Source organism: Heloderma suspectum, chromosome 17 (assembly GCF_057233095.1).
Source record: "Heloderma suspectum isolate Gila_16-S chromosome 17, 16-S_ref, whole genome shotgun sequence".
Taxonomy (NCBI): Eukaryota; Metazoa; Chordata; class Lepidosauria; order Squamata; family Helodermatidae; genus Heloderma; species Heloderma suspectum.
Window position 1 is genome coordinate 10226169 of NC_139474.1, and position 24966 is coordinate 10251134.

The 24966-nt window shown below is 46.0% G+C and overlaps 1 protein-coding gene across 1 annotated transcript; it reads right to left on the reverse strand.

Annotated features, from left to right (window-relative positions):
- Positions 1–3059: 3059 nt before the first annotated feature.
- Positions 3060–24173, reverse strand: HNRNPUL2 (heterogeneous nuclear ribonucleoprotein U like 2). The gene is made up of 14 exons (XM_084824831.1): positions 23667–24173; positions 19119–19251; positions 18595–18668; positions 16018–16157; positions 14753–14843; positions 14545–14657; positions 13901–14164; positions 12844–12966; positions 11580–11711; positions 10114–10282; positions 9750–9950; positions 7921–8003; positions 7454–7561; positions 3060–5707 (listed from the first exon to the last, which is right to left on the reverse strand). Exons 1-14 carry the CDS (start codon positions 24157–24159, stop codon positions 5639–5641), a joined length of 2193 nt encoding a protein of 730 aa, XP_084680957.1. The 5' UTR covers positions 24160–24173; the 3' UTR covers positions 3060–5638.
- Positions 24174–24966: the final 793 nt, after the last annotated feature.

Sequence of the window (24966 nt, forward strand, 5' to 3'; positions counted from 1 at the left end):
TGTAGTTCCACAGATCGGGACGGTGCGGGGGAAGGGTGCTCTTCGATAAGTGGGTGGAGGGTAGGGAAATTTGTGGCCCCTTCAGACGTTGCTGGACTGCAACTCCCATTATCCTTGGCCACCGGCTATGCTGGCTAGGGCTGATGAGAGATGTGGTCTAACATTGTCCGGTGGGGTGGGTGGGGAGACACATCCCCCGACGACTGCTATACACATTTACCTCGGGAGTAAGACCCATTGAGTTCAATGGGGATTGCTTCTGAGTAAACATTCGAGAATTGCCCTGCCTGTATTATTACCACTCCTATGCTGCTGATTTGGGGGCGGGGCGGGGGAGGCTGAGAGTGACTAGCTTGCCTAAGGCCACCTACTTGAATTCAGGGCAGAGATGAAATTTGGATGGGGGCCTTCCTAATTTGTAGTTCTGCCTTAAGACAGTAGAGCAGGGGTGGACAGAAGGTAGATCTCCAGATATTTTGACTTCAACTCCCAGAAGGCTGTGCCAGCAGGGCTAATGGTTAGGAATGCTGGGAGTTGAAGTCCAAAACATCAGGAGAGCTGCCCTAGAGAACTAGCCTTCCCCAACCTGGTGCCCTCCAGATGTGGTGATCCAACGTTGGGGAAGGCTACATTAGATCACCCCAGAGAAGATATACTTGTCTGAATTTGGTGCCACTTTTATTTATGGGGCAGGGTGGTGGAAAATGTAAGATAGCAGCCAAGATGTAACTTGTGTGCAGGAAAAAAATGTTTTAAAACTTTTAAAAAGCCTGCATTTAGTTACCCTATTTATTTTCTTTAGAAATTTCTGGGCCACCATCACCAACAAGAAGTAGATTCCAGGGCAGTGTAAAAGGTAACATTTGCCAATGGAAATAGTCTACTTTATCCCATTTTTAAAATGCTGTTATAATTTTTTTTTTTAATGTACAACATTTGTGTGTTGTTACATACCATCTTCAGATGGAAAAGTGGGATATAAATTTGCTGGAATAAATATGGTAGGTTGTGGGGGGAGGGGAAGGATCTCTAGGACAGAGTGGACTTACAACAGCCCTGCAATGTAGTTCACTGTTAACACTGCAGATTTAAGGGCAGGGCTGAAAGTTCTTTAGATTTCCAGCCCCAACTCCCCCACATTCAGAACAGCCATCAAGTTGCAGTAAAGCTCAATCTACTTAGGTGTGTATATACAGTTGCAGCTTCTTTTTGTTGGTGTGCGTGTGTGTACAGTAACATCCTGGATTTCTCCATTGCTTTCTAGGAGCAGCTGTCACTTCCACCCAAAAATGCTTTGAAAATCAACTCTGAAGCTACGTGCTATAATGTGAATCTAATTAGTGAGGGTCTACACAACGGCTCCCTCAGGAGCCCCGAGTCAAGATGGTGCTTGGTGCTGCTAAGGCAACCTCAGCATCCACCATGGCAGCTGCTTCCACCTCCTCAGACTGTGTAGCTAGAGGATGAATGAGCCTGACAAAACATGGTACCACACCAGGAGACCTCAGCGCCAGCATCCAACATGGTGGCACAGGATTTAAGTCTCTTTATGAGAACTAAGCCTGCTTCTCAATGTGGTTGTGCCAGCTTTCCAGAACTTTTCCTAGGGCACTTAAAAACCTTCAACTAGAAGGCTGCCCCTACCTAATCAAGCATTTTTTAAAAAACAAATTTTTTTTAAAAGTATAAATAACTTGTACAAACTGCAGGAAGTGCCATATTAGAAGCAACCCCCCATCTCTTTCAAGACATTTATGCTTCCTCTAAAAATAAAGTTTTGCTTCAAAAACACTGATTAAAACTCAGGGTGTGTGTATGTGGTAAAAACAATCCACTAAAGTTCATTCAGTCAAGTTACAGGTCTAGAAAATATGACACATGTAGGGTAGCGGTTGGAGCATTTGGACTTAAAAAGACAGGAACACCCAGGTTCAAATCCTTACCTGGGGACAAAATTCACCAGATCTTAAGCCAGTCACTGCTTCTCAGTCCAACCTATAGCTGTCATGAGGGGGGAAATGGGGGTGGTGATGTTACCATACACACACTGAGCTCTTTAGCAACAGTGGCATAAAAATGTAATTCCTACTTGTTAGGAAAGTAAAGAGAACGTTCTGGCAGGGCCAAAATTGGAAATCTAAACTAGCAGGTTGCCCTGCAGGCAGAAAAGCAGTGTGGAGCAACCTCATTTGAGATTTCCTTTAGTTATGGAAAAGAGCTGGTGATAAACCTTTCCTCTAAATCTGAACCTTTCTTAAAATGTAATAAAACTGAAAATTCCAGTTAAGGCATATAAACCTGTATTAGGGAGAAAGTAGCTGTATCACCTTCCCTGGTACAACTTTAATGGTAATACAACCATAGGGCATATACTGCACCACTCCAGCGTCATGTGAACATCTGTGATTTGTATAGCTTCTCTTGCTGACACCCAACCAGTTCCCCCCCCAGAAATAAGTTTGTGTTGATAAAGTACCCCACTAAAACAACTTGCATTTTGTTACATCAAGAGAACTGGGCTGCAAAGCAGGAGCATTTTTAATCCCATCCTCACAAAGGGTTGCAAATTGCTCAGTTTGTGTCATTACCAAAATGATATGCATCAATGTACCCATATCCAGATAACTCATTAAAGTGGTGAAGGGGAATTTTCCACTTGAATGAAAAGGAACCTCAGTTTGCTTTGGTCATTTGACTTCCTTTTTATTGGGGGGGAGAGGGGAGAACAGATGAGCCAAAAGCGTTAAAACGACACCTAAGAAGTCAGCGCAGCAACAGAAGGATGTGGAGTCAAGCGAATGGTTATTTATTCTAAAAATGGAAGTTTTTCAACCTACATATGCCAGAATTGTTAAGGAAAGAAAGTTACAGATGTAAACAACCACACAGTTACATGTTCAATGGCAAAACCCCTTTTACTGGCCACTTAAACGTTTTACAGTTTGTAAAAACATTTACAGCCTTCGTTTCACTTGAGCTTTCCATCTATAGCAACTAAGACAATCATGAAAAACACTAACAGATTTTAAACAGGCCGATTTTTTTTGTAGTTTTTACCATTTAATTTTTTTTCCTTTCCTTTTTTTTTTTTTACAAAATGTGCAGAAAAAAGAAGACGTCTACTGAAGTTGCTAAGATCTCTTGGTCTGATGGTCTAGTATGCGGCAGTTTTAGTCCTCTCCCCACAGAAAAACAGTCTTTCTCTTTTTAGATCCTATTTGAAAAGGACTGTAGCTCCAAAAGCTATTCCATTTAACAGCAATGGCAACTTCTTGAAGGTATCGAAGCTAACGGGGCCCCAGCACCTGTTCCACCTCGTCCTGTGATCCCAAGAAGCGTGCTTGCGGATCTGCTTGCTTTCATCAAGGTTGCCGGTAACTGTCATGCTGGTACGACCAACTTTTCATAGCCTCAAACTGTCACACTCTCATGTGAAAGTTCAGCTACCGAAGTTAATTTGCGTGCTCTCTCTCGTTCTCTCACACACACCCCTTCTTCCCCAGAAGAATATTTTTCTAGTGGCCTGAAGTGTTTAAAATACCAGTTAACTTTGTTATAAAAACAGTTGTCACACAATCACACATTCTGAATACACACATGCATGGAGATAGAAGAATCTTGCTTCTCTCTAACTCCTGTTTTGACAAAAGGGGCCGAGGGCTGGGAGACAGCTACCACCCTACCTCCAGGCAGCCCCACCCCCACACATCAGCCCCCTGTTCTAATGGCCCAACATCTTCTGGAGCTGGCAGGCCCCCATTCATCCATCTGGCTGGGATGCAGGAATGAGCATTCTTTATGGGGATGGAGACAATAGCTGCTTGCAAAGACTGGCAAGATTATTTTTATGAGTATCTATTCTTAAAAAAACCCCAAACCCAACATTTATAAAGAAAAAAAAAGTTTGAATTTCAAACAGTGAATCACAAGGAACAGAGGCAAATCTTCAATCCCTGTGGCTGGGAATCAGACATAATTAGCCAAGCTGGACGCACGGCGTATTTACACCATTCATGTCTGAGGGGGGGAAAAGGACATCCTGTTATAGAAGACCGCCCCCACCCCCTTTGATCTGTGGAGAGAAGCAAGTGCGGAAGCCAAGTTAATCCAATCTATAAGTATCACAATGGGGAGCATATTTCTCCCACTCAGCCCACCCCACAAATCCTGCCCCCCCAAAAGAACACCAGCCACTGAACCCACTTGGACACAAAAGGTTAGTTTTCTTGTCTGCACAGTAGGACAAACACTGAAGAGAATGCTCAAGTATTATAATAGCTGGGCGCACCAATTAGGGGGGAAAAGGGAGCATTCCGATAGAAGGCTGTAAGATGTACACCAATTCTTCTGAAAAATCAAACTTTCCAAACGGAGAGATCAAAAAGCCAACTTTTTTCCCAAGGGGCACACACACAACCGACTCCCCCACCCCCAAAAGCGCAAATCCTCTACCCCCCCACTTCCTATATACAGAGGCTTACCAGACTATCAAAACCACAACCAGCACATCATTATTTGTGCCCACCCCCCCTCTGCACCGACTGTATAAAACTTTGTTCTCAGTATTAAGCTCCTCAAAAAAGGTGAAAGTCACATGCTAGCACAAGTTTTGCCTATATACAAGTTAGGTGCTAACAATGAGAAGATCCTGCAGAAAACCCTGAGAAAAATGTTCCTTCCACTCCGCAAAAAAAAAGAAAAAGAGGACAGATGCTATACAGAGATGATAAGAGGGCCTGCTAAGTTTTGGGAGGAAAGGAAGAGGGTGCAGGGGGTCACCCAAGGCAGCCTGCTTTGGCCAGGGAAGAAGAACAAGAACGTGACAACTTTGCAAATTACTTTCCCGAGCTTCCTTCCGTCAGATGGTTCACAAACATCCCACTAAGCTTTCAAGGTGAGATGCCTGGGGAAATAGGGAGAAGCCTCTGGCCTGGGGATACACCATGTCCAACAGGCCTCCCAGCAATTCACTGTCTGAAAACATAGGCCGAACTCTGAAAGGGAGGGGAAGAGGAGTACCACCACCTCTCTCTCGGTGGCTACAAATGGCAAGTGTTTCCTTGTTGATGAGAATTTAGGCCACCACCACCCCCGCCTGGGGAAAAAACAGAGTGGCAAACAAGAACCCTAAGCAAGTTTCGTTTTCGCACAAGTTAGGAGAAGCCAGAAGACGTACATCTCCCCCTGCTCCACCCCCCGTGGCCATCTGTTTCCCTGCATGTCCCCATCTGTGCCTCCCCAAGCCTGTTACAGATTGCCCTCACCCTGCAAGCCCTACACCTCCCTCCCCACCCCCCTGCCAGTCCAGCTGCTCTATGATGTCATGTTTTCCTGTCCAATCATAGGCAGCGTTAAGTGCTGCTCTCCTCTTTGCGCAAACATTTTGATTACAAATGTCTAAACTAGGTTTGAAATGTTTTTTTGTGTTTTTTTTATAGAATAAGACAATATTCTTTTCAACAAACTTTAAAAAAAATTTACAATTTCTTTTTTTTTAAACCTCCCCCTCCCACCCCGTCGACCCTGCTGCCAACTCTCCCCAACAGCCCCGTTTCCACTGCTTGTGTGTCTTGGGAGTGGCAGGGACCCCCTCCATAGAGCCTCACGGCTTCGCTGAAGGGTGGAGATGGCTGGGGTTTCACCGGTACCCCTGGTATCCGTAGTAGTTCCTGTAATATCGGTCTCTGTCTTGGTAGTAGTTCTGCCACTGTAAAGGACAAGGGAAGTCGTCTTCATGCAAGTCAGTGGGATGGGTTCAGTGTCCCCTCTTAGAACCAATACCCTCCATTCCCCTGCTAAAGACTGGCTAGACATGATATGGTTTTTACATACTGATTTATCTAGGGTGGATTATGCAAATGTTGACCTGGTTCGCGCATAATGCTAAGCCATGGTTTATCTGGCAGATGATTGAACACACCATGGCTGTTTCCCTCCTCTTTCACCCCTCCCTCCCTGTTAGAGACGTGAAGACCTGGAAGAAAAATCGGAAAAAGCCCAATTTTTCCTCATTTTTCTCATCCGAGTAGCATCACACTCTTGACAGTAAATGTGCATTCCTGACAGTTTGGGTTTACTTCTACAGAGCCCTGTATTTCTGATGCTGTAGCAGTCATTTAATGTAGTTCTAATCTATTCAGACAATAATTACAAATTTACCAACTTTACTTTTAGAACTTTAAAAATATAATGATAATTTTATGAGCAAACTTAACTTATACATAAAATAACTTTAGGAACAGAAAGGCTGCTTTATGTTCTTAAAGCAGCCCTCCCCAACCTGGTGCCCTCTGGATGTTTTGGACTACAGTGCCCAGCATTCCTGACCACTGGCCATGCTGCTATGGCTGATGGGAGCTGAAGTCCAAAATATCTGGAGGGCACCAGGTTGCAGAAGCAACAAAGCAACAATGTGAGTTTAGATCTGCAAAGAGCTCTAAAAAAAATAAGTATCACTTATTTTTCAATTCTCCCCAAATTGTCCACTTTTCCCGCAGAAAAAAACTTTCCCCCCCATGGCCTCAGAATTTCTGGAAGTTTTACATCTCTACTCCCTGTTTCCCAAATGCTTTTGCCTAGCTGTAGTACTGGCATGCAGAGCAGCTGGTTTTGTTTATACCACTCTTGCCTGCTGCCTCTGCAGCTTGGCAAAACTACCCACGAACAACATGATTCTGGATTCACACATAATGACAACCCATGATTTAAATAACCCAGAGTTCACAACCCAAAAACCAACCATGGGACCTTTCTTGTGGGTTGTTCGCGGTTAACAAGCCATAGTTTGTTAGCATGGCTGAGCTCACATATCACAACAACCCAGAATTCAACAACCATGGGTTAGCTTTATGTATGATCCAGGTCACAACATCCTGGTTCCCAAGACACAGTGAGGCTCGTCATGGGTTATTTAACCCAGGATGAGCTGCAGCTCCTACAAGTGCCATTTTGCATATCCAACCCCCACTTGGGGGTTGTCGTGTTGTGAGAACCCAGCAAGCATGTCTCTTCTAAATAACCTACAGTGGGCTGTTGTGTTATGCGAACCGGCACAGTGTTTCGTAGTAGAACTGTTAAGAGCTCCTTTGAAAAATCCTACTGTAGAGATGGGTAGCAGGTTGAGAGACATCACTAATACCCCAAGCTGTCATGTAGCAGAGATGGATTTGGAATCCAGGTCATCCAGTCTCCATGCACTTCTCACCCACAACCCTCTTCTTTGCCCCAGCCCATGACGTTTTTTTCTTAAGGCAACCTGCACTCCAAACCCCTGCCTGTTTCCAGAGCTTCTGTGGTCTGAAATGTCTGTCTGCCAGTCAGTCTCCTCCCACCATGATAAAGGGAAGCTCTACTGTGGCCAGCACAGAAGAGAACTCCCACAGCAGTCATCTCGAGGAATGGCTACAAAAAAGTGCAAAACCCTGTTCTGAAATTGTGGCTTGTAGCCTCCTACCTCTCGATTGTAGTCCCTGTAGTAGTCTCTGTATCTGTTGTACTCATAATCGCGCCCATAGAACCGGTTGTAGTCTCCCCTGTATCTGTCGTAGAAGTTACGGTAACCCTGCAAATGAAAGCAACAGATTAGACTCAGCAATGCACGTCTCCATGCTCCAGATCTTATGGCATGACCAGCTAGAAGCAAGACCAGACATTAGCCCAGCCTTTTTAGCTGAGCTAGTCAGCTTCTCCGATACCCTTGAACCCACAATGCTTACATTTCTTTTAAAATTGCCTTTAATTTTTGACCCTTTAGAGGGCACATGCAAGATTCTTGTGTCACAAGAACTAGACACTTCAGAGGTTGCCAGAAAGAAAACTTGAAATTTCATGATGGGGGGCGGGAGCTTCTATCACTTCTGCCTGCCTGAGAGCAAGTTAATATTAAACTTGGGGAATGACAAACCCAAGGGATATACTCACGCCTCTGTTTCCAGGTTGCCCCCAGTACTGCTGCTGCTGCCCATAAGCCCGATTGTTGTATCCGCCTCGGCGCTGGCCACCAGCTGGAGAAAACACAAGATGAAGAGGGGTCAGATGGGAGCGTCCTTTCAGTAAAAACGTTAAGAGCTGCAGCAGCCAACTTGCTAGCTGACCTGGTTTCTCTTCTGTGCATGGAGAAGCAACAGGCCTTTTACACAGCACAGAAGAAACCAGGGAACCCAAGTCACGGGGGCGGGGGGAAGCTGAGCTGCATTCATATGAACTAAGAATGCAAGAGAACAATTTGCCACTTACAAACACATTAGATTCAGCTAAATCTTCTCACTGCATCCTGCTGGCCAGCCATACCTCACACCCTTTTCTAAAACCACAACTGGGGGGCGAGGTGGGGGAAGACGACGACAACTTACATAGACCATTTGATACCAACAGCACCTGCTTCTCCACAAATTCCATTTCAATACAATCCACCCCTCTGGACCTCTCCCAGTCCTCACTCCCAAAGTGCTCTCCCTTTTCCCCGCCCCATCTCCCCCTCATGCTCCACTCCATTTCCCAATGAACATTGTGCTATTCACACAGCAACCCATGGGGGCTGCTGCATACTTGGATGTCTGGGCTTTTGCCAAAAAGAAAAAAAAAGGCTCTCAGTGAGAGTTTTGACTTCAGAAGGACTACAAATACTGTCTGCTTTGCTGCAGAAACTACATCCACTATGGCAGCCTTCCCCAACCTGATGCCCTCCAGATGTGTTGGACTACAACTCCAACACAGCTGGAGGACAGCAGGTTGGAGAAGGCTCTACTATGTGCTCGAGCAGAAGCTATGGAGAAGATCTCAGCAGCAAGGGAGGAGAACTCGCCATGAGATTGCAGGACACCGACTATGCAGCAGGACTGCACAAGTCTCAGCAGATATTTTAGTGGGCATTGCACTCAAGCCAAGGGTGGAGACAGAAAGAAGCTCTGAAGAACATGACTAGAAAAGAGAACAAAGGGGGTAACATTCAAGATGAATCATTCATAACCTGACAGAGGGTATGAGGGATCTGGGGAGGTGGTTCAAAATGCCCGTGGCTATGTGACCCAAATGATAAATGTTGTATCTAGCTCCCTTCCTCTAGGATTCTTTTTGGAGCCTTCGCCAACTTGGGAGTTAAGGAAAGGAAAGATAAAAACGCATACATCAAGAACGCAGAGACCCCAAGCTATGGCTCCAGAGAGTTGAAGGAATAAGGATCATCAGTGGGGACACCCAAAAATGTGGCTGGAAAGACTGAATGTAAAAACAGAGCATGAGCAAATTGTGAAGAGAAGACATACGTGACAGTGAGTTTGGAAGATGCCCAGTGGATTAACACTGAACCTAGCAAGAGAAACCCCACTAAGTTGGCCAGAAGGTAACTCTTAAGCGTGACATCCAGCCCAGAGTTGAAAAAGAAAAAACCCAACAAGTTGGACCGTGTGACTTCCTGAATTAAATGAGTTCACACCTGAGCAAAAGCCACTGGACTGGCACAATCATGTCCTCTAAGTATGCCAAAAATTCTCCTTTGTGGCTGCAAGTTTTCAAAGCTGGCTTAAGCTTCAAAGAGAAAGTTAAACACATGAGAGCAATGGGACAAGAGTGGACTGAGGAAGAACAGGGGAGCCATATGGGTGGGAGGAAAGCAAGCGCTGATCTCACAGCAGCACGGATTTCCTTTGGGAACTGAGGAACGCAAAGTCCGCAGCTGTCCTTGGCAAGTGACAAGGAAAGGCGTGAGGAGGACTGCCAGAGAGCAGCCTTCGCCACGTGCAAAGCCTCACCATATCCCTGGCCACGGTTGCGGTTCTGGCGGTTGCGTTTGTTGCGGTTGTTGCGCCGGTTTGTCCGCTTCTCAGAGGGCGGGAGCAGTTTCCTGGCCTCTTCCTTGTATTTGGTGACGAGGGGCTGGGCCTCCTCCTTCGCAAGCGCTTCATACAGGACTTCATCTATGTAGTCACACTTCTCCGGAAGAGAGAAGTTGGCTGGGATCGGATGGAAACAGAAGGAGAAAGGGCACAAACATCAGACCATGTTCTTGATTACCCTGCTTTGCAGTAGCGGGGAAAATCAGTAGTGCTCACCGACCCAAACCACTTGCCTACCACCATGTGTCTTGTGTCCCTTCTGACCCTTTGTGGAGCCTACCTTTCATCTCCAGCATCACTGACTCAGGCACATCGTCCCCTTCAGCTTCCTCCCTTTGCTCCAGCCTGTCTTCCCAGTCCTCCTCACTGGGAACCAGCACAATGACCTTCCGAATGAACCCCTTGAAGGGGAGCAGCTTCCGTCGTTGGCCAGAGTTGTACACATTACACTGAAAGGAAAGAAGGAAGGAAAGGGCTTCAGAGATGTATTATTATTATCTGCCTTTTTTCCTCTTGCAAGGAACCCAAGGCAGTTTACAAGGACCTCCTCCTCCCCATTTCATCCTCACAATAACCCTGTAAGGTAGGTTAGGCTGAGAGTTAGTGACTGGCCCAAAGTCACCCAGTGAGCTTCATGGCCAAGCAGAGACTAGAGCTTGGGTCTCCTGAGTCCCAGCCCAACATTGTAACCCCTACACCACACTGGCTTTCACAGTGACAGCTAAAAGCCAGAGGCATTCCCTGTAACTACAGTGGAGTAGCATGGAAATGCGCTAAGTCAGCCCATGTTCCAAGGCAGTCTGCTTCTGAGGACAAGGCAGTGTCTGAGGACAAGCCGCAGGGAATGGCTGTTGCCTTCTTACATAGTTCATGGCCTTCACAGAAGCATCTGGTTGGCCACTGTGGGAAGCAGAATGCTGAACTAGATGAACCACAGGTCTGACGCCGCAGGACTCCTTTTATTTAGTCTAATCCAGAGTCCTTTGGACTAAATCCAACATTACCTGTGTGGATTTCCGCTCATGCAATGGGAATTTCCCTTGCCCCGGGGGGCACCAGGGGCTTCAGGGGGCTTTGATCCGCCAGTCATGTCCAGACACTGTTGGATATAACCCTTAGTCTCAAGAAGAGCCCAGTAAGATGCTACCAAAGGAGCTTACAAGCAAAATGTGATGGAGACAGCCCTTTCCCAGTTGACCCCAGCATCTGGTAATTGGAGCTACACACAAGATCTATCTTCTACGAATTTGCCTACTCCCTTTAATAAGTGATCTAAGCTACTGAACATCACCAAATGCTGCAACAGTGCACTCATTATGCACTGAGCTAGAATTAAACAGTGGATCTCTTTGTATACTGCCAGTCAACTTTATTAGGGTCACCCAAGTACCAACATAATGGAGGATTAATTCCTCTTTCCATACTGTTCACAATACTAGAAATCTCCAGCCCACTGCCTCAAACCTTGTTTGTAGTAAAAGCACCAGCCACGTAAGCCTCTCTCTAAGGCTAATTTTATTTGCCACTTATTAATCTCCTGCTCTAAATGGGCTGAGGTATGTCGCACACCACACAGACTGGAGGTATTAAAATGTGGCAACAGAGAGCCTTCCTCACCCAGGGATGGAAAATCCTGTATTTTTCATATCTTGTGAAGACTATAAATAATTTTTAATTTTATAACTAAACTGTTTCCCTTTCCCCTGGAACTAGCCGCCCCTCTGTCCCACATTTAAGCAAAAATACCTGATCAAGAATAAAGTTTCTTTTTGTTCTGGGAGCAATCTGGACCAGCTTGCTGACACAACGGGCAGCTTGCTGAAGCAGCAGATCTCGAGCCGCAGTGTCCAGCGGTTCTTCAACTGTGGGACCCTTTGTCTGAAGAGAAAAAAATGACAGACAAAAGATTAATCAAGGAAATATTTTACAGAAACGCTCCACATGCTGTTCCTTTACAGAGTCAGAATTCAGACACTGATGACAAGGATGTTATCCTGGGACAACCCCTCTCTTCCAGTCACTGCTCTGTTGACATTTGTGGGTCATTTACAGGTCACCTCCCTGCCCTCTCTCTGAAACGCTGAACACCACCCATGCCTGCACAGCAGAGATAAAACACCTTTGCTGTTGCTTACATGGCCACTTATGTGGAAGTGAAAGAAGGATGAGTCCAGAGTCAAGGTTTCAACAGCCGATTCTCCCCACCACTGGTCTCTTTCAACTCACTGAGCTCCCATTCACCCTTCGAAAGTATACACAAATTAGACACTGAAGGCAGTCAAGGAGTAGCTCCCCCCGCCCGCCGGATCACCAGATGTTATCCTGCTCTCCTACCATGGCTGTGCCGAACAGCAGAGCAATATCAAGCTTTACAGGCCCAGTTCAATGTGCTGGCATTGACCATTACGCCCTGTGTCAGTGTTGTGGAACCTGTGGCCCTCCAGATGCTGTTGGGACTCAAACTCCCATCAGCCCCAGCCAGCATAGCCAATGGTCAGAGATGATGGGAGCTGTAGTCCAGCAAGACATGGACAGCAGCAGGTTCCCCACCCCAGCAGAAAATTAAAGCCTTGCTTTTTTGTTCACATTTTTGTGGAAATGACTTAGAGAACAGATGATTTCTGCTTTTCCTTACTGGTCACTGTCCTCAATCCTGTATGACAATTGCTTTATTATGCTTATTTTAATTCTAGTTTGCTTTCCTATGAGCTACACTGTACGGTATCTGATGTAAAGGCAGGATGTAAATGTTTTAAAAAAAGAGATTTGTCAGGATTACGTTTGGCATGCAGGTCACTATCAAAAGGTCCGATCTGCTTGCCATTACTAATGACACAGACACCCTTATTTGGATATGCCTCCAAATTGTTCTTAATAGCCTAGGTAAAATGAGGCAGACATTAGCCATGAGCAGAGAGAAACAAACATTGTCTCTGCAGGAGATGTCTAATCAGCCTTGGGAACACCTGTGGGGACATTGCTCCTTTGAAAGTGACTTCAGGCTTCTTACTTTCATTTGGTAGAGAACGGTGTCTGTCCCCAGGATGTTGTAGCGCTTATCTTGATTCTCTTGGGTGTGCTTCTGTGCCCAGTGGGTTTTCCCGCATCCTGGTAGCCCAACCATAAGCAGCACCTGTAATAGGGGTGGGGAGAGAGAGCAAGCCCACAAGTTTAGATAGGCTGAAGTGTTGTCAGACTAGGCAGGCCCTGGAAGGTGGCAGTTGCCAAAGGATCATTAAGGTTACAGCAATGCTCGGAAATACCTCTCACTGCAAAGCTCATGCAACCTCAATTGAAGTGGGCAATTTCAGAGGGTTGGGGGGCTTCATTGCCCCCTGAATCTCCCAGGTCTGCACCCTGCCACCAGGAGGGGCTGTGGTGCTGGAATCCCAGCAATTCTGCTGGGAAATAAGGCATGTAGGGAGCGTACGCCTTACTTCCCAGCCGAATAGCAGCAGAATAGCTGCAGCATGGGACACACACAAATGGCCTTGGTGGGTTGCATGTGGCCTACCCCTGCTCTAGAAGGAAAAAGACAAAAGTTACGAACAGTTCTGGCCATCACATAATAGCTTCCCTTTCACTAGTTCATCAGGATAGTGATGTAAAGATCTAGAGACAGGTTTTCCTCCGGAGGAAAGGGGGACAATCCCAACACTTGTAATTAAAAACACACAGGATTTTGGAATCTTGTTAAAATGTCCACCTACATATCCCCTTCCTGGGAGACAACTAGCCCAAGAATGATGAAAACATAGGATGGAACAGAAGACACAAAAAGAAGAGAAGGCTTCTCTCCTCAGTAAATATTCCACTAGGGTCTGAAGGCACACAGGCAAACGGCTGCCTCTTGTCCCAAAGCAAACAGACTGATGGAGGATGGCAACATTCTCCCCTCAACAAGGGCACCAATCAAATTTCACCAGAGCTAAAAAGACATAGCGGATAACCTAAGTACTAAGGTTGAAAGATGAAGAGGGAAAAAACAGTATCAGACACAGTGATACTAGTGTCCAAGTGAGCAAGAGACAGTTCTGCAGTGACTGGAGCAGAGGCACTTCTATTACCTCACACTCCCCAGGGGTTTTGGGTGGCAGCGGAGTGCGCACTCGATCCTCAACAGGGACAGCATGAATGAAGACACAGTCCTCAGGAATGGGGAAGAAAGGCTCCTCCTTCTGGCCGAAGTTCACCTCCACAATGCAGTTTTTGCACAGCACGTGAGGCAGCAAAGCTCTGTCACTGAGCCCCTCTTTGCTGATCCGGAAGGCCACACCCAGGTCCTCCCCGTTCTTGGAGAAGGATAGCTCTACCTCTTCGCTTTCAAAGTTCTGTAATGGAGGACAGGCAAGCATGAGACCGGAGGATCCTTGGGGAACAAGTGCATGCTGTGTTCACACCAACACATGCTTTCAGAGCCATTTTCTAATCGCCTCCTGAAGACAAAGCAACGGAAGGCAAAGCTAGCTTTTTGCTGCAGCCAGTTGCAGGGACATTTAATAAGAAGCATGAAGGCAAACCTCGGGATGGCACATGCAGCACACGGTTGTGCCCTGAATGGTACTGCATCAAGGAAAGGAGCAGGAGTTAACTTTCCATTATTAGTTACACCTTGGATGTACAGAACCTTATTTCCCCTGCCCCGGCCTACTCCGAAGACACCGAAGAGGCCCCTCAAGAGCCGGCCCAAGGCCTCGCTCACTGCACTTACAGCAAAGCAACCGATCACATCATTCTCCCCAAAGGGCTGACCAAAGTCTTCGAATTGCCCATTTTCAGCCTTCAACCCTCGTCCATCGTAGCCATAAGAAAACTCATCCTCACCTAGAAGAGAGCAACACTTACTACGACTGCACCTTGAGCACTGATCTCCCCGAGGTGGCATCAAGCTCAGCTGCATGAGAGGATGTCCTACTCACCTAGCTGTGAACGAGAGAGATCAACAGACCATCCAACGCGAAGCAGCTGAGTCTCTGTGCAGCCTTCCTTCAGCGGGAGGTTTTGTGCCACCTAAGACAAACCAAGGGAGAATGGTCATTTGAGTTGCCTGTGAGAAAGTGAGGAAGCGGGCCTAGGAAAGCTAGCTGTTTCACCCAGGTCAGTTCCATCTGCACACTAATGTTTCTGGCAAATGGTGGAATAAGCTTTACTTGAATATAACCCCAAACAAACCTGTTTCCAAAACAGGCCTCATGTCTGATCCCATTTAAGGCAGTTAATGCTGCAGCAGCACAAAAAAACCACCCCACAACCTCAATTAAAGATTAAAAAGTTATAATTTGCCATCACGTTCTGATCACACCCTTCGACTGGTGCCTCTACAAATATGAGCCACACCCCCTTAGTTAAGTGGCTGCAGTAGTCACAGGTCTGTTCCAACAAGGCAACTCTCCCCATTCTATAATTAAGTAACTATAGTAATTATAGTAATAATTCCCAGGACTTTAAAATTATGTTGTGATTCTAACACTGTTTTAGCTTGGTGGGGTTTACTCCTCTGCTGCTTTGAATTGGTTTAGTGCTGTGTTTTTTTATTCCTCTATTGTCTGATTTTAAAAGTGATGCATTTTCATCTATAGTTGTATTCTGTTGCCTTTTATTGTGTTATTGTAATTCTGTTTATTAACTTTCACTCTACATTGTAAGCTGTCTTAAAAACCATTATTAAGAGACCAAAAAATAACCTAAATAAAACTAAAACAGCAACAACCAGGTGAGTGATGTGCTATGCCTTAACTCCTTGGCAATGAAAGTCACCTCTCCCAAATGCACTTCTACATCCTCTATGTCCAAGTGTGTATTTTATTGTAAATACTCCCAAGAGAATACATATTATTTTTTAGTATGGTTCTGAGGAAAACTTGTCAAAACACCTTTGGCGGTTTTTAAAGCTACTTATTGTGCAGACCCAAATAGAAGCAGAAAATGAATGCGTGGCAATTTAAACTATTAATAGTCTTGTCTGTCAGCTAAATAAGCTGAAACGAGGCTCCAGTTTCTTTAAAAAAAAAAAGCGCAACTGTACATTAAAGTCCATCCCACTCAGATCTGGAGGGGAAGTTCAAGTGCTACACTATCCCATTCACAACGAAGAGCAACTCCGCACCACATTCTGTTGGAATAAATGGAAATGTGCCAATCTTACTGACTCAGATCACACTTGTGGCTGAAAGCTTCTCCTCACCTTTGCCTCAAAGCAGACCTTCCCTTTTTTCACTCCGTGCGTGCTTTTTGCCCCAGACCACAGATTGGGGAATTTCTCAGAGAACAGAGGCTGTCCTCCATAGCGGTCCTTGGTGGCTCGGAAGTGGAGATCAGATGTATCTGGGTAACAAAACAAAAGCAGTGTGAGTTTAAAGTCACAATGGATGGATTGGATTGCGCCTGAAGTTGTAAAATTGCTTCAGAAGAGAAAACTTGATGTGGATGAGCTGTGCCCACAAACAGTGCAGAAAACTATGCCAGTCTCCGGCTGGTATTCATTGGTCAGATTCTGAGGCTTCTTGTAATGCTCAATGGCATCTAATCCCTCTTGTCCCTTTGGTAACTCATGCTGAACCCCCACAAATCCTCTCAAACCAGGCCTTGCTATAGAGGAGGATGAAAATGTGCAAATTACACTGAACTGATTCTGAACATAGATGCTTCTATTTTGATGGGAAGCAACCAAGTACCCTTAACTCTGATCAAAGCTGCTTTTTTTTGGTTTAAAAATCTGGAGTAGCCAGACAAAGTCACATCTTTAAACCACTGGTTATTGACCAGTAAAGTGACTCAAGCTAGGAGTTGATGACATGCCTAACCCATCTCTCTAAATGAATGCAGGTTGCTCTGTACCCTGCTGATAGTCAGTACTTAAAGACCACACAGCCTCTCTCTTTGCTTCCTCAGTATTCTTTCTGTTCGCCTTCTCCATTTGAGCTTTTTTGTATCCTGGTTTAGAATAAGACCAAGCATTTCCAGAGAAGCCACCTATTTCCATTTTTAGCTACACTTAGGGAAGCTGTTGTTGTTGTTCAGTTGTTAAGTCGTGTCCGACTCTTCGTGGCCCCATGGACCATAGCACGCCAAGCCTTCCTGTCCTCTGTTCATTCCCGGAGCGTGCTCAAGTTCATATTCATTGCATCGGTGATACTATCTAGCCATCTCATCCTCTGCCGTCCCCTTCTCCTTTTGCCTTCAGTCTTTCCCAGAGAGTTTTCTCTTCGCATTAGGTGGCCAAAATACTGGAGCTTCAGCTTCAGTATCTGTCCTTCCAATGAGCACTCAGGGTTGATTTCCTTTAGGATTGACTGATTTGACCTCCTTGCAGTCCAGGGGATTCGTAAGAGTCTTCTCCAGCACCACAGTTCGAAGGCATCAATTCTTCGGCGCTCAGCCTTCCTTATAGTCCAGCTCTCACAGCCATACATTACTACTGGGAAAACCATAGCTTTGATTAGACGGACCTTTGTCGGCAAGGTGATGTCTCTGCTTCTTACTATGCTGTCTAGGTTTGCCATAGCTTTCCTCCCAAGGACCAAGCGTCTTTTAATGTCATGGCTACAGTCACCGTCTGCAGTGATCTTGGAGCCCAAGAAATAAAATCTGTCACTGCTTCCATTTCTTCCCCTTCTATATGCCAGGAAGTGATGGGGCCAGATGCCATGATCTTAGTTTTTTTAATGTTGAGTTTCAAACCAGCTTTTGCACTCTCCACTTTCACCCTCAGCAAGAGGCTCTTTAGATCCTCTTCGCTTTCTGCCATTAGGGTGGTATCGTCTGCGTATCTCAGGTTGTTGATAATTCTCCTGGCAATCTTAATTCCGACCTGTGATTCATCCAACCCGGTGTTTCTCTTGATGTACTCTGCATATAAGTTAAATAAGCAGGGCGACAATATACAGACTTGTCGTACTCCTTTCCCAATTTTGAACCAATCGGTTGTTCCACGTCTGGTTCTTACTATTGCTTCTTCGCCCTCGTACAGGTTTCTCAGGAGACAGGTAAGGTGGTCTGGTACTCCCATCTCTTTCAGAATTTGCCACAGTTTGTTGTGATCCACACAATCAAAGGCTTTAGCGTAGTCAATGAAGCAGAAATAGGCGTTTTTCTGGAATTCTCTTGCTTTCTCCATGATCCAGCGAATGTTGGCGATTTGATCTCTAGTTCCTCTGCCTCTTCGAAACCCAGCTTGTACTTCCGGTAGTTCTCAGTTCACATGCTGCTGAAGCCTAGCTTGTAGGATTTTGAGCATAACCCTGCTGGCATGTGAAATAAGCGCAATTGTACGGTAGTTTGAACGCTCTTTGGCGTTGCCCTTCTTTGGAATTGGAATGTAAACTGACCTTTTCCAGTCTTGTGGCCACTGTTGAGTGTCCCAAATTTGTTGGCAAATTGAGTGCAGCACTTTAACAGCATCATCTTTTAGGTATAGGGTTTTAGTTCTACAAATATCGATATTTTGGGGGATATATAGAGGACATGCCTTCATGAACTGAATTGTTTATGTTTGTAAACTTATCATAGTTTCAACAGGGGTTGCTGTTTTGTTTTAAAAAACATTTTAAAGAAGAAAAATTCAAAGCACAGCTTTCAACTACACCTTCTTTACTACCGAGTTGACTTCTTCATAAGGGCAGATGACTGATGCTGCCCTGATGGAGAAAACTGAAATTCACCTGATGGGATGAGCCATATTCTCTCTCACCCCCGCTCCCATGGTATCAGACAAAATTTTCTAGTTGTCTGATACAGTTCAGACAGTGTATGGAATACGTACTTGTGTCCAGGATCACAACAGTCTCCTCATCCTCTTCCCTGGCCTCCTCTTCCGGAGGTGGTGGAGACTTGGATCTATATCAAATGGAAAGGAATAACCAACATAATCATGTAAAAAATGTCTTTCTAATTTAACACTAAGAAGACTCCCCAGGTATGGCAGTAGTTATACTGAAATCCACTGATAGGCCACTGGTCAATTCCTGGTGGATCACAAAGCACCCGCTGGAGTTCTTGCAAAGAATGCTGGAGTAGACGGCCCGATTCAGCAAAGCCACATACTCAAAATCACTTCATATAGGCTAGCTGTGGCTTAACTGTTCAGAGATCCCAAGTATGCATATTTGTAACACCTATCAGTGGATCACAGGGAGCCGAGTTTTAAAAAAGGTAAGACCATGTAAAACTGGTTAGCCCTCCCCATACCTACTGAACCCTACCCTCCAAATCCTCCATACCACGTCTTGTTTCACTCTCAGCTGGCAAACTGGCTTGGATTCCTAACCAAAATGACCCGCATCTCACCGGCTATTGTAAGCCTCCTCTCGGAACTCATAGTAAGCACGGCCATGCTCTTCCTTCTCGTCCCGTTGTCTTTTTAGCCCATGGCGTTCACCATCTGGGCCAGCCTGCTTGGCTTTCTCATCTTCCTCGTTTGCTGTAAGGAGGCAGGAGGACAAACAGACAGACTTTGTTGAGAGCAATCTAAAACTAATTCACTCACACAGATGAGCCCCACTAGCATCTCCTGCCTTAGAATCAAACACACATACGGTGTTTATCTCGGACTCCTGGATCAGCCCAAATCCCTTGTGCCCAAGGTAAGGGAAATAGTTTATAAACAAGCCTTGCATTGCCTTTCTAGTTCACAGTTATCCATGTCATGAGACTCCTGGAAGGCAAAGTGGCACGCTTTGTTTTTGGGCATAAATATTACAAAGGAATTTCATACTGCAAATCAAAACTGGATACTGAATGCAGAATAAGATGTGACTATACTGTGCACAGATAAGATCTTTAAGTGTTGTATGCCTGTGAGTAATTTCCAATTTCTTCATTTTATACTGACTGTCATTCAAAGGGACTCAATTTTAGAAGATTTTTTTTCATCAACAGCAGAGTATTTTCCATTTTTAAGGGGAAAGAGGTGTATGATAAATCAGTAATATTCCCGATACACTAATTATTTTGTAACGGAACAAGGGATTGTGAGAGAGCTAGACAGGCAGAAAAAAGAGACCATTTACCTCAGAATATCTGAATTAAGTGATGCAATATAGCACACTTGTTTTTTAAAGCATTTTTCAATTTGCAACTGTGAGCTCATTCATAGCAAAAGGCTTAGAGAGTGCAATAAGAACCCATGTGACTTTGAAGCACCACCTGAAACTACTCTTATCCAGCAATCCTATGCATGTCTTACTGGGAAGTAAGCCCCACTATGTTCAACAGGCCTTACCCCCTAACAAGCATGCTTAGGATTGACCCTTAAACAGTTAAACTGTCTGAATTTCTCAAAAATGAAACAAACCTCTACAGCAAGCACATGACAGACCAAGCTTTCTCTAAACGACCTCCTGTGTGGTCTCATCACTTTATAATATCCAAACCTCACCATGCATCATTCCTAGATAAGAAACACCAGATGTTCAACCCAAAATTTCACAGGGCTTAGCATTCAGGTAAGGAACACACAAAGGCACCATTACTACATTTTATGTGGATAAACCTGGAAAACACCTCAGGAACTGCAGTAGGCTATACTAGAAACAAGGAAAGACTGTCCCAACCATGTCTGGGTACCAGCAGTATTTTAAATTAAGGATAGTTCATTCAAGAAAAAAATTCAAAAGTGCCAGTCTGAGATTGTAAAACTCTCGGCATGCCTTATTCTTGTGATCTGCTATCCACTAAACACCAATTTGACAGCAGTACCAGGTAAACACCCCCCCCCAACTTCTAGTTCTTCAAAGCCCAAGGTCAAACCACTGCAAAATGCCTATTAATAATTTCATAGATCTGCTTAGAAAACTTGATGCAGCATACCAGAACAATATGAGTTACGAGCCAGGGAGTCCCAAGTTCAAATCTCAACTCTGCTACTAAGGGAGCAATCCTATAGGGATAGTTGGATGCCTCCAAACTCGGAGGCGACTGCCTATCCAATGCACGGTGGGAGGAATGCAGAGGGGATCGTCTCCTCCACGGTCCAGCCACCCTGCATTTGCGGCTAGATGGCCCATTTCACCTGTCTAGCCACGGGACATCTGAGTGTGAGATGGGGAGGTCGGATGACACATAGGAAGTGTTGTACCAGCACTTATGAATTCCCCGCCTCTGGGAATGCCACCTTTACTCCCACTCCGTGCTGCTCTTACGAGCGTGGAGATGATCCATACTGCCTACGAGGCGGCGGGGGAGAGGGTGGGGAGCTGGTTCTCTGGAAACTGACCAATCCTATGGCCATCTAGCCACTGTCTAGTGGCCATAGGATTGGGCTGTAAGTCTCTCTGTGACCTTAAAACAGGCCATTATCCTGTCAGCCTCACATGACCCCCACCCCCAACAAAATGGGAATACTGACCTCTTTGCAGGCCCATTGCCAAGCTTACCAATATAATGTTCCGTGCCTTGAACAGTTAACATTTATGAATGGCTAAGTATTTTTCTTGTGGCATGATAGAAATGGAGAACCTGTCTCAGGAATCCTTTCTTCCTTCCTGTCTACCAGTTGTGGAAACTGGAATCATAGTAATTATTCCAACATTATTACTACATGGTGCTTTACAAAGATTAATAAACCAAACAAGCAGTTCCCTGCCCACAGGGAACTAACCAACACTTGTAGTACTTTACAGCAGCCTTCTCCAACCTGGTGCCCTCCAGATGTTTTGGATTACACCTGCCACCAGCCCCAGCCAGAATGTTCACTGGGAATAGTAGTCTAAAACATCTAGCGCCAGGTTAGGATAGGCTGATTATCTAAGTGTTTCAAGTTCTTCACATATATTTATCACATTTTTATTGCAGCCCTTCTCCAAAGAGCTCATAGTAGTGGGCATGTCCCCATTTTAACTTCACAACAGCCCTGCAATGTAGGTTAGACTGGGAGGATAAGTGGCTCAAGGTCATATCCAGGAAACTTCATGGCCAACTGAGGATTCAACTCGAAGACACTCCAGTCCGACTCTGACACTTGCCACAACCCTGGCAGGCTCTCATTACCTCAGCAATCTTTATTTAAACCAACACTGTAAGAGAGAGTTCAGTATTATACCCACATTGTGGGGAGGAAGAAAGAAAGAGGCTTGCCCTAGCCTAGAGGCTACCTAGTACATTTGTGACAGAGGCAAGATTTGAACCTGAAATTTCATGGCTCACAATGCAGCCACTACAATGAGTATTTATTTATACAGAGCCATTAATGTGCCCAGCCCTTTACAGAGTAATCTCCTATAGACAATTTAGTGCCTGCTGATTGCATTTTATATACATGACAAACGAACTGTCTTATGGCAGAAGCTTTCTTCAACAGAATGGGTTGGATCCAGATTTAGTCATACTTAGAGTAGACCCACTGAAATAATTGATTTCATTGGATGTATTCTAAGCATGAATAGATCTGGATTGAACCTTTGACTTGCTACATTTCTACGCAAAGGTCAAACGTATACAAAAAACATAGTGTGATTATTCAGAATAGTAATTTGTGATAACACCATCTTTCCTACACCAATTACTACAGTTGTGAATTTACCACAATAAGTCTGTTAATCTTTTAGCAGGCCACAAGATAACTTTGTTTTTGTTCAGCAACCATCAACAAGTTATCTGTTGGCCCATAACAAATCTACTAGCTTTCTAGTAGATTTGTAGTAGTACTACAAACCCCTTTTTTCTTTCTCCTGTTAACAGGCTAACAGCCTGATTCTATGCATGTTTACATAAAGGTAAACCCTAATGTGTCCATTAAGGGCTTAATTCTGGGTCAAGTGCACACAGGAATACAACCTAACAGCCCAAATCCTATGCAGATTTATTTCAGAAGCAAGTCCCACTCATTTGAAAAGAACTTACTCCCTAGTAAGACTGCAATCCTGTGGATCTTATCCTATGCACACTGACTTGGATGTAAGCCCCCGTTGAAACCAATGTGAATTATTTCCAAACAAAAACCCACAGGCCAGGGCTGTGCCAAGGCTACCTTCCTGAATGGCTCATAATGATGATGGAACAAAAACATATAATTGATAACAGAATTAACAATAACTTAATAGGAATGACAACCTAATGGATTGGATCCAGAGTTAGTCATACTTAGAGCACACCTACTGAAATAAATTTTGTTGTAAGTAACTTAAGTCCCAATGATTTCAATAGTTCAGCTATGTGTAGATCTAACCCCTGGCTAATCATCACCATTGCAAACAGGTAGTAATAATGATCACATACAAGTAGTAATAATGACAATAATCACATAGCTAACAACAATAACCACCCCTGTCACCATCAACATATAGGTAGCAAAAATAAACCATAATAAACATAAAACTAACAACACCCCACCCCAATCATCAACATATAGAATTGTATCTAATGGGTTGCATCCAATGTTGGCCTAACTTAAGCCACTTTGGTTGCAATGGGTCTACCCTAAGTAGGACTAACATGGGATACAGCCCATAGGCAGCAATATGAGTAATAAACAAGGAGCTGGCAATGGGCCTACTCTAAGTATAGCTCAAGTCCCACAGACTGCAATAGGCCTACCCTAAGAAAGACTACCACGGGATACAATCCACAGGTAGCGATAACAAACAGTAATAAACAAGAAGCTAATAATGGGCCTACTCTAAGTAGCCGTGGCATTGATTGCAATGGGTCTACCTAAGTGGGCCTAACATGGGATACAACCCACTGACAGCCATAATAAACGGCAATAAACGTGGAGCTAATAATAACACCCTTCATCAACAGGGATCGTAATGACGATAGCGATGTCAGGCAGCTACTGCGCCGCCGCCGCCAATGACGGCGACCTCGAGATTGCCGCCACCGCGCCTCCCGCCTTACCCTCCTGCTCTCCTTCCCGCTTGGCCTCGGCGTCTCCCCCGGCCGCCGCTTCGCCGCCGCCTTCCTCAGAGGCCCGCTGGGCGCCGTTGACTCCGCCGTCGCCACTGGCAGGCTGCGGCTGGGCCTGGCCTTCGCCCTGCTCGCCGGCCTGCGGAGGCTGGGCTTGGCCGCTTCCCGCCTGCTGCTGCTCCGGCGGCGGCTCCTCCTCGTCGGCCAGCAGCGCCTCCTCGTCCTCCTCGTCCTCGTCCTCGTCTTCGTCGTCCTCGTCGTCGTTTTCGCCTCCGACGCCCAAGCGGGCCCTGCTCAGGCTCTGCCCGGCCGCCGCCGCCGCCCCGGCCTCCGCCCCGGCCTCCTCAGGCCCGGCCGCCAACATCTCGGCGTCCAGGGCCTCCTGGAGCCGCTGGGCCAGCTCCACTTTCAAGCCGCGCGAATCCAGGCCTCGCCGCCCGAGCTCGGCCCGCAGCTCCGTCACCTTCAGCCGCTTCACGTCCATGGCGCGCGCGCTCCGCGGATGAGGGGGGGAAGGGAGGGGGAGAGGGAGAACGAAAGGCGCTCTGGCGGGACTGCGCCTGCGCGGTAGTGTCGCTTTCTCGCTCTTTTCCTTCCCCCCTCCTCTTCTTCCCGACGCTGAACTCGCCTCAGCAGCGGCCTACACCCCGCAGCTGGAGCCCCGCGCGCCCGCGCCCGCGCCTGCGCCGAAAGGTTGGCCTCCTTCCCCGCCCGCACCCGCCGCCCCACGGCCGTTAGTGCGCAAGCGCGGGTTCACGGAACTGGATACTGCGCAAGCGCGGGAGGAACGGGCCCCGGATGGGAGGAGAAGACGCAGGCGCAAACGCCTGGTTAGAGCATCGATTCGGGCGAGCGACGCAAACACGCGTGCGCGGGCTTGAGCGGCTATAATGGCGCAGGCGCTATTTTATCTTTTATTCTCCCCCGCCCCCGCAGTTCCTCCGCGCGCAAAAAGATCTCAGATCCATGGGCAGAATGCGCCTGCGCAGCCTTTCTTGTTTTTTTTTTTGAAACTCAAAATAATCGCCCTATCCTTTCTACTGCGCATGCGCTCTACTTTCTCGCGCTGCGGACGTGCGGTGTGGTTGATTTTAGGCGGGCAGCTAACGCCCCTTGGGGCCGGTTTTACAAACCGGGAATGTGATTTTTTCTGATTGGTTCAAACTCACCAATCTGAATGAAGAGAGCGTTACGCCGCTCCGCCTAAAAACCGTCAAAGCTTCTTAATTGGTTGACTTCCCGCACGCCTTCTCCCCACCCCTTTTCTTTTTTTTACCTCAAATTGAGGGTG

Bases quoted from the DNA above. Each gene is read 5' to 3' on its own strand.
- HNRNPUL2 (XM_084824831.1), bottom strand. From the start codon at position 24,159: ATGGACGTGAAGCGGCTGAAGGTGACGGAGCTGCGGGCCGAGCTCGGG. The intron at 14,844-16,017 runs GTGAGGAGAAGC...GGTTTGTCTTAG, and splicing joins AGGTCTGCTTTGAGGCAAAG to GTGGCACAAAACCTCCCGCT. The intron at 12,967-13,900 runs GTAATAGAAGTG...CCCCTATTACAG, and splicing joins AAACCCCTGGGGAGTGTGAG to GTGCTGCTTATGGTTGGGCT.